The sequence below is a fragment of the Engystomops pustulosus genome, chromosome 6 (genome assembly GCF_040894005.1).
Source record: "Engystomops pustulosus chromosome 6, aEngPut4.maternal, whole genome shotgun sequence".
In the NCBI taxonomy this organism is placed as follows: Eukaryota; Metazoa; Chordata; class Amphibia; order Anura; family Leptodactylidae; genus Engystomops; species Engystomops pustulosus.
Window position 1 is genome coordinate 116,559,142 of NC_092416.1, and position 12,790 is coordinate 116,571,931.

Sequence of the window (12,790 nt, forward strand, 5' to 3'; positions counted from 1 at the left end):
ACAGCACCCCCCATTACTCTTCCAGTCCTGCCTGGTTCCTGACTTCACCTGCTCTCTGTACGGGCAGGACTAGGCAGGACGGGAAGAGTAATGGGGGAGTGAAGAAATTATATGCAGAGGCGTGTCAGGTTTAGAGGTTGTGGATCCTCTAAACCACTGCAGACGATGACACAAGCCACTACCTGGGACCGGAGTCTAAGTGCCACCCGGTTTTCACCAGAGATCACCGCAAAGCGGAATGGTACCATCAGGTCGTTCCACAGGCGTGACTTGTCCGCAGTGGCAGCCAAGGTTGAGGTACAGAAATGGCAGGCAATCTCGTAGTTGGGGACAGGCAGGAGGTCAGGAAGGGCAGCACAGGATCGGAGTCAGAGTCGTAGCAACAGGTCAGGGCAGCTGACAAAGGAGCGAAGTCAGAAACGGAACCAGGGTCACAATGGAAATACTCAGAAACACTCAAGACTCTCCAAGACTCAAGGCACAAAGATCCATCAGGGTGTGATGGGAGAGGCAGGTTTAAAGAGCCTTATGGGAAAATGGCCAGCGCCAATTAATGGTGCACTGGCCCTGTAAATATTCTGAGGCTGGCGCACGTGCGCCCTAGGACACGGTTACACGCTTGCACGGGGACAACCCGTGACAAGGCGATCCTGTGTTGTAAGCGGGAACGCCTTAGCTTGATTAGCATATTTTTTATAACTCTACATTGCCAAAATCGTGACATACAAGGTTATAAAAAAGAATTTCTGAGAAGAGCCATTCATCAGGAGCTTGTAAGTAGGTTTCACTGATGGTAGATGTCTTTTAATGTTGTTGATGTTGAATATTATTATAATTCTTTTATTTTATTATTATTTTTGGATCCTAACTAGATCAGCTCACTTTTTTTCTGAAATACTTTGTGCTTCTGCAATTTACTGTTTAGCATTAGTTAAATATATCACAAGATGAACAAGGCTGAGAGCAAGTGTATCATTAAAAATACACAATAAAAATCCCTGCACCCTAGACGGAGACCAGAGAGACCAAGATAAACTCTGTCCACTGCTGAGGTCCCTGGCACTGCCCCCTTCATCCATCCTCTTGGACAGATTGTTAATCACAGCTGGGATCTCGCTGGCCATTCTCACTGTTTTTATAGGTCAATTAAAATATATTACCTTTCATTGTAGGGATTTAGAGGTAATAAAAAATGTGAAATGGCTCTGCCCTGCAATCCGTTCATCCAAACTTGATGGATCTGTCATTAACTGACATAAATGTTTCTGCCACTGCAGCTCAATATCTACAGGAATGTGAGAGCAGTAAGATAGTATTACATTTATACATGTATATCCCCATCTTTTCTGGTTGCCTACAACCCTCAAAATACTGCAGTGACAGCAAGCAGTGACTCCTACAGTATAGGACAGTATAGTAACAATGGGGCCTCTCTCAAAGCATCTTGTTCCCACTGATACTTTTTGCAGGATACTGATGTCTTCATGTGTGCCAAGTGGGTACTTAATTTTAAATGATAACAGTGCCATTGGATGCTAAAGGAAAACTGTCAGCAGTTTTAAAGGAAGCCTACCACCACGGACCTATTAAACTAGGTTGGGTGGTAGGTGCCTATATTGTAGGTGCCTCTATTTTATTGTGTTCTATTGTAGCCCTTTTAAGTGCATGCGCAATAGTTCCGGCTTTGGAGCCGAGATCGCACAGCTGTGGGCCTGTGTACTGCACATGCGCAGAACTCCAACTTCGCGTTTTGTAAAAATAGAGGGGACATGAGGATTAGCTCTTAAAAGGGCTGTCCTCACTTACAATAGAGGCACATACCACCCGATCTACCTTTTATAGGTAGATCCGTGGTGCTAGGTTTCCTTTAACGATGCAAAATGCAGACGGTTTTAGGTTGCAGCCCTGGAGAGATGTTTATTCATACTGTGTGTTGCTAATGATAGCAGAAGGACTGTGAGAAATTGATTTATGTTCCAGAATTGTAGCTGTCCTTAATGTATTGAAGTGTTCCTCAGCCCTTGGTCTCTGCTTTCAGCAAACAATTGTAGCTGGCTGATGGTTAAATATTATAACAGTCATGAAACAGGTCAGTGCAGAGATCCCAAACCACAACACTTTAAGGGCATACATCAAGTTCAGCTACAATCCTGGATTATAAATCTATTTTCACAGTCCTGATGCTACTACCAATAAATAAAAAGCTATGGTTAAACAGATCTCCAGTGCTGCTACCTAACACTGTCTGGTCAAACCTTTTTAAATCTGCAGACACAGAGGTCAGGTCCCTGATCTTCCACTCCAAACTAAGTTTTTATATACTGTACTCTGTTACACTACTGTCATATCATCTGGACATATGACCATGTCAGCCAGTCACTGAACATAGCCATGACTTGTAGCGTTATAAGGAGCGTTATAAGGAAATCAAGGAAGATCCCAATCATTGAATTCCTCTGAGGGAGAGCTGAGACAAAGAGATTTTAAAAAGTGCTTCCTAGTACAAATTACCTGTGTAACCAGATGAAATACAGGTGGTCCTCAACCTAAGGACACACGACTTGCAGACAATCCCTAGTCACAAAGAGACCTCTCTGCCAAAGTGACCTTTGGTGATGCTCTCTAGATACTTTACTTTAGTCTCAGGCTATAATGATCAGCTGTAAGGTGTCTGTAATGATAATCCTTATTCCCATGACAGCACAAGATTTTGAAAATCCAATTGTCACTGGGACAAAAAAATTTATCTGGAGCTACAATTATAAAATATACAGTTGCGACTTACATACAAATTCAACTTAAGAACAAACCTAAAGAACCCATACTGCACATAACCCAGGGATATATGCAGGATATGTGTTTACATTACTACTATGTAATGGTAATAGTGCAATTGTGTAAATCTGATGTATAATTATAACTCCAGTAGATTATATTCCAGAATACATATACAATACATTTGAGACTCTATTTAGGAGAAAAGTCTGTTGGATGTACAAATTGCTGACTTAAAGCCCCTATCGCTGATATGAAGCTTCCAAGACCATAATATAAATGGTTAATCTTACAACCTAGATGCAACAGAGTTACATAGGCCTTACACAGACTGTGTTAGTTAAATAGCGAAATGATTACTTATCCCATACGAGCATACAGATTGCATATATATAAATACATGAGTTTTCATCAAATCTATTTTTAGTTACTACTAAAAATTGACAACCCCTTTAAAATGATGCCCGTCAACTGCGTTCCAACATGCGTTCCACCGCACCACAGCAACTTCCTTATACGTGGTCCATATTACTTTACTTGTGACCCTTTGAGTTAATTAAGGAAACTTCAAAACAATAGCTGGAAAATGTATTATTGTTCTATCCTAATCTACTATTTCTTTTTAAAAAACAAGATGAGGCGTATGTACTCGAGTATAAACTGACATGAATATAAGCTGAGGCACCTAATTTTACCACAAAAAACTGTGAAAACATATTGAATCGTGTATAACCCTGGGGTTGGAAATGCACTGGTCACCCCTCACAAATGAAAGGCGCAGCAGCCTCGTGATATGATACCTGGAGCTGTATCATCATACCATTACATTATTTTCAAGAAAGGAAAAAAGTTTTATCTGAATTCAAAATATTTAGGGTGTGGTCACATAGGGCATTTACAATGGGGGGGATGTATTAATGTGTTGGTCTTTAGACCAGTGCATAGTAGGACTAGATAGGACTAGTCCAGATAGATCACTGTGTCTGATGCTGGATGATAAATCTGGTGCAGTATAAGACTGGTGAGTTGGACTTTGCACCTCCTATTAGTTGGTCCAATTTATTGCATCACAATATTGAATTTTATGGCGCACAGACTGAATTTTATGGCACACAGCTATTTTCTGTCCGGTCACAACCCCTAGTTACCAAGGACAAATAGTTGGAAAAATGCTAAAATTGTGCTAAAAACTCTGTGTATATACGAGTGTATATAGCCATCACCATTTTTTCCCTTGATAAGTTTGGGCGATTCGTAGCCCCCTGGATTCTATACATCATTGAATTACCCATCAGACCAGCAGGAGGCAGGCTGGATGGGGGTCTATCCACTTCTCCCCTAGTTCTCTTTCCAGCGTATTTCTCCTCTGCCTGGCAGCTTATTTTAAATCTACAAAACCCTTGTGTGCACTTCCATTAGCTGCCCTACAGCATTGCAATCTACAATTTCCCCAAGGCTGTTGTGAAATATTGATGAAATTGCTGCTTTTGTGGCGTTCTGTGATACACTAAACATTTGTCTGATGTAAGCTGAGCCGGAATGAATATACAGCAGGACTTCAAAGCCTGCAAGACGCATTCTTCTCCACCACCAGTTCACAATGTTCAAAAGCAACAGGAGAAAAGAAATCCTGCTTGCATTGGGATTCACCTGCCACCCCAGGAAAAATGACACTGCCTAATTATTCTGCTCTCATCTTCAGAAACAAGGTGGATTGCATATTATGGAAAATCTTCCTTATGAACTGTACACTGCATATTTTTATATTGTCATTTAATACTATAGGCCATGTGGTACTTTTTTTGTCCTTTTTTTTTCGGGATTGTTACTGGTATAGATATTCATGGGGCGAGATTTAGATGGTATGTTTATTCTTCAGCAAAACACATTATTTCTAGCAACTTCTGATTCTATAGAATATAATTAAACAAAATGTTAACCACAGAATAGTCTTTAGGGTGAAGACAAATTGAAACTATATTTGTCCATTTAGTGTTTCAGATTGGCTTCTTAATCTGACAAGTACCGTAAATTGATTGTGTAAGACAACTCCTTTGGCAGCATATGTTAGCAATATGTAACTTGTTCCCCATTCACATCAAAGTCTCCAATGCCCTATAAAAACTGGGCATTAAAATACCATGGTTATCGGGGAAATACAAAGTAGCTTTGAAATAATAATAATATACTTGAATTGACTTTGAATGTTCTTCTACCTACAGGTTATTTCCAAGATGGAGAAGAGGATTTGAAAGATGACAGCGTCAAGGATGAGGAGGAGGAGGATGATGATAGCAACTCAACTGCTCCACTTCAGGATAGTACCTACTCTCCCACAGATGAGGAACAAGAGGTAGTTGGAGGCCTCAAGCAAAGGCTCAGCTTCCAGAATTCCCCAGGAAGTCTCATATGCAATCAGGATGGGGAAAGTGAGTCCTTGATGAGTGATACGAGTGATCAGATAACAGATGTGAAAAGTGTATCTTCTAAAGATGCTCAGGACCCAAAAACTGACCCACTGCCCCGGCTCCAGCCTGAGGCACAAAACTGTATGGATAAAATGAAGATGGCCTATGCTAACATCTTGTCAGATTCTTACTGGACAAATTTAGGGCTTAGTCTTAAGGTCCCTTCTGCTGAGCGGAAGCCTTGTGAGAGTCGTAATGGAGCCAGTAAAGGGGAATTTGATTGGCATCAAGATGCTCTCTCCAAAAGTTTACAGCAAAATTTGCCCTCAAAATCAGTTTCTAAACCAAACCTCTTCAGTTCTGTTCAGTTGTACCGTCAAAACTCCAAAATGTATGGCACTGTGTTCACAGGAGCCAGCAGGTTCCGTTGTAGACAGTGTAGTGCAGCCTATGACACCTTGGTGGAGCTTACTGTGCACATGAATGAGACAGGCCATTATCAGGATGATAACCACAAGAAAGACAAGCACAGACCTGCAAATTATTCCAAGCCCCGAAAAAGGGCATTTCAGGATATGGACAAGGAGGATGCTCAGAAAGTTTTAAAATGCATGTTTTGTGGAGACTCATTTGATTCTCTCCAAGATCTAAGTGTCCACATGATAAAAACAAAGCATTACCAAAAAGTGCCTTTGAAAGAACCTATCCCCAGCATCTCGTCCAAAATGATCTCATCTGCAAAAAAACGTGTATTTGAAGTGACTCGACCCTGTTCGCCAGATTCAACCACTGGTTCTTTCGCAGACCACAGTTCCACACAGAAGAACTCAAACTCACAGCTGTCCTCTAACAATCGGTATGGCTATCAGAATGGTGCCAGCTACACTTGGCAGTTTGAAGCTTGTAAATCTCAAATTCTAAAGTGCATGGAATGCGGCAGCTCACATGACACCTTGCAGCAACTCACAACACACATGATGGTCACTGGACATTTCTTGAAAGTTACCAATTCCGCCTCAAAGAAAGGTAAGCAATTGGTCTTAGACCCTCTTGCTGTGGAAAAGATGCAGTCACTTACAGACTCACCCTCAAGTGACAGCCAGCCAAAGCCATCAGCAAGTTCTCCATCAGGTGGATCAACCTCTGAAGTCCTAACCAGTAAAGAATGTAAAATGGAGGTATTAGAAGACAAGGAAGAGAAACTGGACACAGGTGACGAACATGAAGATGTTCTACAAAAGCCCTTAGATCCAACACTCAAGTACCAGTATCTAAGGGAGGAGGACTTGGAAGATGGCTCTAAAGAAGGTGGTGATATCTTAAAATCTCTAGAGAACACTGTAACATCAGCCATTAACAAAGCCCAAAATGGAACTCCAAGCTGGAGTGCCTACCCTAGCATTCATGCTGCATATCAACTTTCAGATGTAATTAAACCTTCAATTTCCCTTGGTTCTCAAGTAATGCAAATGAGACCCTCCTTCTCAAATAAATTTAGACCAATTGCTCCAAAGTGCAAAACGGCACTCCTTTCCTCAAGCAGCCCCCCTGAACCTCAGTCTACAAATGTGAAGGAAGAGGCTGAGGATCCAGAGTCTGATAGGGAATTGGTAAAAGAAACCAATAAATCAGAGAGAACACAAGCAGATCATAATGATGATTCACCAAAAATCTTGACAGAGGAGTTGTCAAGAAAGGAACCATCCTCCCCAAAACATGAAGAGAAATCAAAACAAACCTGTGAAAAGGAGACACTCAGACTTCTAGAATCCACTGAGTCACACCTTGGTCTAGAAGAATGTTCTTCACTACGAAGTTCGGCAAATCATTCCCCCGATATTCCATGTGTGAATCCTCTCAGCGCTTTACAGTCTGTGCTTAATAACCACTTGGGAAAAGCATCAGAGTCAATAAGACCGACATCCAATTCAAGTTCCACAAGCTTAATTTCTATGTTTCAGAAGTCCTCATCCAGTCGGGTAGAAAAAATATCCACACATCTAACACCTCCACAACCTGCTGGCCATTATTTATTTGAAACCAATGATCAACCAATAGATCTGACCAAATCTAAAAATAAGAAGGTGGAGTCTTCCAAAGCTCAGTCATGTACTTCTCCACCTCAGAAACATGCTCTTTCTGACATAGCTGACATGGTTAAGATTCTTCCTAAAGCTACCACCCCAAAGCATGTTGCTTCTTCTAAAATGACCTCCATGAAACTAGAAATGGATTCGAAACGCTTTGAGGAAGTCTCAACAGAAGTTTCTTCTTTACATAAAAGGAAGGGAAGACAATCCAACTGGAATCCTCAGCATCTACTCATCTTGCAAGCTCAGTTTGCTTCAAGCCTCTTTCAGACTTCAGAGGGAAAATATTTGTTATCGGACCTGGGGCCCCAAGAACGTATGCAGATTTCTAAGTTTACTGGACTTTCCATGACTACCATCAGCCACTGGTTGGCCAATGTAAAATATCAGCTTCGGAAGACTGGTGGGACAAAATTTCTAAAAAACATGGATAAGGGACACCCCGTGTTTTATTGTAGTGACTGTGCATCTCAGTTTCGAACCCCCTCAAGCTATATAACCCACCTAGAGACCCATCTTGGGTTTCAAATGAAAGATATGAACAGGCTGGCAGTGGAGCAACAAACAAAGGTAGAGAAGGAAATTTCAAGGGTAGCTGTACAGAGGTCGCCCCAGCCAGTGGCTGCAGAAGAGGACACAGACTCTAAGTTTAAGTGTAAATTGTGTTGCCGGACATTTGCCAGCAAGCATGCAGTTAAACTGCACCTAAGCAAAACACACAGCAAGTCCCCAGAGCATCATTCCCAGTTCGTTGCCGAAGTGGACGAGGAATAGTTTATAAATTTGCTCATTTGTTCTTGGCAGACTGTACAGTTTATGGCCCCACAGAACAGCGCGTTCTTAGAAGTAGTGAATCTATTGAGATATAAGGATCTGTTGATGTATATACTAGTCTTCGTTGTACCATTGTTGGGTGGGTCATTTCCCATCTCATTTCCCAGGAAGCTGCTGCTATATTGTCCTTTGTGAGACTGCATCTCTCTAAATTTAGCTGCACCTAGATCCATAGTCCATAGATTAGAGGAACCCAAAATTCTATATTTTGGCAAATAATCTAAATTTATAGTTAACAGTAGGGGGCATCACAAGTGGTTTTATGGATCCCTGATACCACAAAGATGATTATCACTGGGTTTATTATCCTCCACTTTTTTTCATTGTCACTTTAGATGCTTCTTCAGGGTTATGTTGTAAGATAAGGAAATATATTTATTATATAAGTGGGGTTCTTGAATTTTCAAAAAGGGGTTCTAGAAGTTTGTGCTCTGACTTTGCAAATTGCCCCTTGCCAATTTCAGTTCCTGATTAACACACAGCCATAGAGCCATTAATTCATGTGTGGTATGTACACAAAGTTAATGCAACAGGTTGATAAAGGTTACTAATTGTCTGCAGCCATGCGCCACAAAGAGTAACTTTACCTCTGATCACCCTTTAATAAAGTAAGCTAGTCCACATACACCATGGTCATCCTCATATAAGCCTGAATCTTTAGGGCTAACTTATCTCAGCATTCCCTGCTTGTTCAGGGTTTCCTAGTACAGAATAACCAGCGCAGCTCATGAAATAGGATTCCATTTATCTATTGACCTGCTTGAAAAAAACCCTGATGCCAGCTGTTTATCCAGGGTCTAAATTCTGGCTCACCCTTCATCCCTCAGCTGATGTTTCATGATGAAGAATGTTCTAAAAGCACCTTAATTCCAGTTTCAGTAAGCCCGTGATATTAGAGCACTTTTCTGGCAATTGATCCTCTGTAAAAGAAAGATGTTTCAAATTGTTAATGGGAATGGTTTCCATGGGCTGCACACTATTCTAAAAGTATTGTACCACTGTAGTCTCTGAAGGGCACTACATAGCCAGGACTTAACAAGGTATCGCCTTGGTTCAAGTACATAGTCTGTAACCACATATAGCAGTGAGATTTGGAAGTAGCCTTATAGGCAAGTTTTTATTTTGCAGGCAAAGTGTGGTAATTTTGCAGTTTTACAAGTCTTGCAATGCAAAAATTGTCCATGTGGTATGTAAAGGTGCAAAACCGTTTCACCTGCTTAACCCCTTACCAACGTGTGACTTAATAGTATGTCACACGTCGACTCACGGGCTGAGCGCTTTCCATACAAACTGAAAGTTTGCTGTATATTGCAGCAAACACCCACTGGCAATACTCCCGGTCCGTGCTGGCACCGATCACGGGTGTTAACCATGTAATTGCTGGAGGCATTTAAATCCACATGCCACCATATTGGATTCAATTTCCACTCCCTGTGGAATCATAAGGGGGGGCAGCGATCAGTCACACAAAGACCTGAGGGTGTGTGATTTTAACCCATGTATTACAATGTGCGATTTGCACATTCTAATAGATGATGTGTAAATTCCCCATATACTTCCATAGTGTTGTCAACCTAGGGGGTCTGAAAAATTGTAAAAATAAATTTATAAAAAATTAAAAAAAAAAAAATTAAAGAAACCTAAAATTTTAAATCACCGCCCTTTCCCTAGAACTGATATAAATATAAATAATCAGTATAAATCATAAACATGTTAGGTGTCACCGCATCCCAAAATGTCCGATCTATCAAAAGTCCCAGAAAATTACACCACCCAATTCGTACACTGAAGTATGAAAAAGTTATTAGCACCAGAAGATGGAAATATTAAACATTATAAAATGTAAATCTAGTATCCTCGTGATCGTACCGACCCAAAGAATAAAGCAGACAAGTCATTTGGGGCGCACAGTGGAAGCCGTAAAGTCTAAGCCCCCAACAAAATGGCGCAAATGCATTTTTTCACCAATTTCACTGTATTTGGAATTTTTTCCCACTTCCCAGTACACTACATGAAATATTAAACACTGTCACACAGAAAACAAGCTCTCTCCCAGATCTCTACATGGAAAAATAAAAAAGTTATGGATTTTTGAAGGTCGGGAGTGAAAAATTAAAATGCAAAAACTAATAAGGGCCTGGTGGTTAAGGGGTTAAATCTGTGTGGCCTGTTACGGCATTGCATATCTGCAGTCAAAGCAAGTTCATTTTTTTCAAAGTTTTTTTTGTATGTCTTTTTTTGCCTGAAAAATTTTCACTTTTCATCTGTAATGTAAAAACTAATGGGATTTGCTGGTAACATCTAAAAAATCCTATGCCGCTATTAACATGATTGTTAAAGGTGTTTCGGTCATTAACAGCTGCTGCCAGGTGAGAACCAAGCCTTATATCATTGCATTTTAAATCTGACCAATGGGGTATGTCACATGGGTGGATGCACTATGCACTTTACATTGAATATCAATTTTTAGACAACATGGCCCCAGGAGACCCAACTCCCTGTAGTATGAGGGCCCCACATGTTAATTGCCCCAGTAAAACAATCCACCTTTGTGACAGACAGTAAAGGGTCACTTTATTGTAATACTTTAACCCCCTCATCATTGTCTGAGAATCATGCGGAATTTTAACTCCATAGAACTATATAAAATCCACTGCAGTTCACAAGTAGCAGGGCAGGACACATGCCAGTCTATGGAAATATCCACTGGTCAGTCTGTGAACTGTATAATCAGTTATTCATGGTCAGTTAATATGCCTGGATACATGAGGTATATACATACAATGGCCACGATCTACCAATAGGCCAATGTTAGACAACCATTTGATTGGCACAAGTTTGGAGTCATAGAAGAGGCAAATCCATAGGAAGACAATGAGCTACATTACACATGCAGAAATTCATTCAGCCTATACAAGAAAAGAAGTGAATGGGCGATATCAAGGCAGTTGCTTAACTTTATCTATTTGCAGCTATAAAGTCAACTGGTTTCAAATCTGAAACATTTGCAAAATGCTAAATTCTGCAACACATGATCACACAAAACAAAAAGAAAATGTAACCGATCAGAACTGGAGATACCACTTTTTGCCACACGGGGGAGTCTCAGTGTCTCTGCTTGTTCCCTGATCAATTCTGTTTAGAGAATTTATAGTTCCTGGCAAACCCTGTTTATAAGACAAAATGTAACTTTTGACTTGAGTTCATATTCAAATGAGACCCCTGAGTTTTCTATTTTATGCTTTATTCCATACTCTTTTAGGTTACGTTCATTGCTCAGTTGAAGACTGTAATGGGTCAAAGCGATGCTCTTACTGTATATATAGTCATTTTGCAGAGGGGGAGAAGCACAAACAAGCTGGGAGTGGGGGGTTTCTGGTTTTGTATGGGACAGTCACTTGCTACAGATCTATCACTGATTTGCATAATGTAACTTATATAAGATGTTCTATGATAGGTTGTTTAAGGCAAACACTTAATCTTAAGTTTGTAAAATATAAAGCTGTAACGATTCATATTTAAGCAGGTTATAATGATTACAAAAAATTAATATTACTGTTCAGCTAATTAAACCGTTATTTTTTAATGATTGATGACGATGTCTGGTTATTTTTAGGTTTAAGCTCTCACGCCTGAGGCCCACATCCTGAGCTTTCACACACAATCATAGCAGGCACCTGCACCCGTCCCACTCTGTTTTGGGGGAGGAGAACACTCAGCTGCTGGGTATTCCATTTAGTTATAGTTTAATGTGCACCTGCATAGATCTATACGAAATGCTTCAAGTTATGAAATTTCTTCTACAGGAGGTGGCACTATAGTTATTAAGGAAATAAACTATGTGTAACGTTTATCTCTCTGCTTTTGCTCTTCCATACATCCCATGAACAGGAGGATACATAAGTGACACACACTGGCGTAAAGTAGTGTTTGGAGACTATGGGAGTAGCTCCCAGGCAACCCTATCCTGGGAAAGAAAGCTGTATTGCAGATCTGATCCTCATCACCTTCTTCACTAAGATTCCTGAAAACCCATCGTACAGAGAACATAAGAGCCGCCACTAGGAATTCCAGGTCACCTTACCTGACCCCGTCCATCCCCTGCGCACATTATTTTCCCATTTTATGCTACTACACCACATTGCATATGTTTGCATTTTCAAATGATCTGATGTTTAGTCCGTAAAATAACAAAACCTGTTACATAGACGCTATAACATATCTATACATATTACATGAAGACACTTCCAAAACCAATGTGTATAGGAAGATGAGTAGGGACAACCACAAATACTGATATGCAGAGGTTTAGAGCCAGCATATGAAACAATCATAACACAAAGTAAAAAAGAGAGCATGCGCATAAAGAGCTCAGTATAATAGCATTATTACATGTCCAGAAAATAAATACAAACACCCACATAACCCATATATAAAAATAATTAAAAGTACATGAAGTACATACAATACCTAATGTTGGTGAGGGCATGGTAACTCAACCAACCAGCTCCAAATACCCACACTCCTAAAAACCTGCCTTAAAAGGGCTAACCAGAAATTGGTGTTCACATTAAAATGTGCAGTACTGGAGAAAGGTGACAAATACTCATCCACCGGTGGATACATACTTGAGTCGCCAAGTACATACACATATGTCTCTGGAGACAGGGAGTGGTTAAGGAG

At 40.5% G+C, this 12,790-nt stretch overlaps 1 protein-coding gene across 2 annotated transcripts in view; it reads left to right on the forward strand.

Annotated features, from left to right (window-relative positions):
• TSHZ2 (teashirt zinc finger homeobox 2) overlaps positions 1 to 11,696 on the forward strand; it is a 113,897-nt gene extending 102,201 nt beyond the window's left edge. For both annotated transcript variants that reach the window (XM_072110647.1, XM_072110648.1), the window contains one exon: positions 4,998 to 11,696. In XM_072110647.1, coding sequence (XP_071966748.1) covers positions 4,998 to 8,047 — 3,050 coding nt within the window. In that variant the 3' untranslated portion in view covers positions 8,048 to 11,696. The remainder of the gene's footprint in view (positions 1 to 4,997) is intronic.
• Positions 11,697 to 12,790: the final 1,094 nt, after the last annotated feature.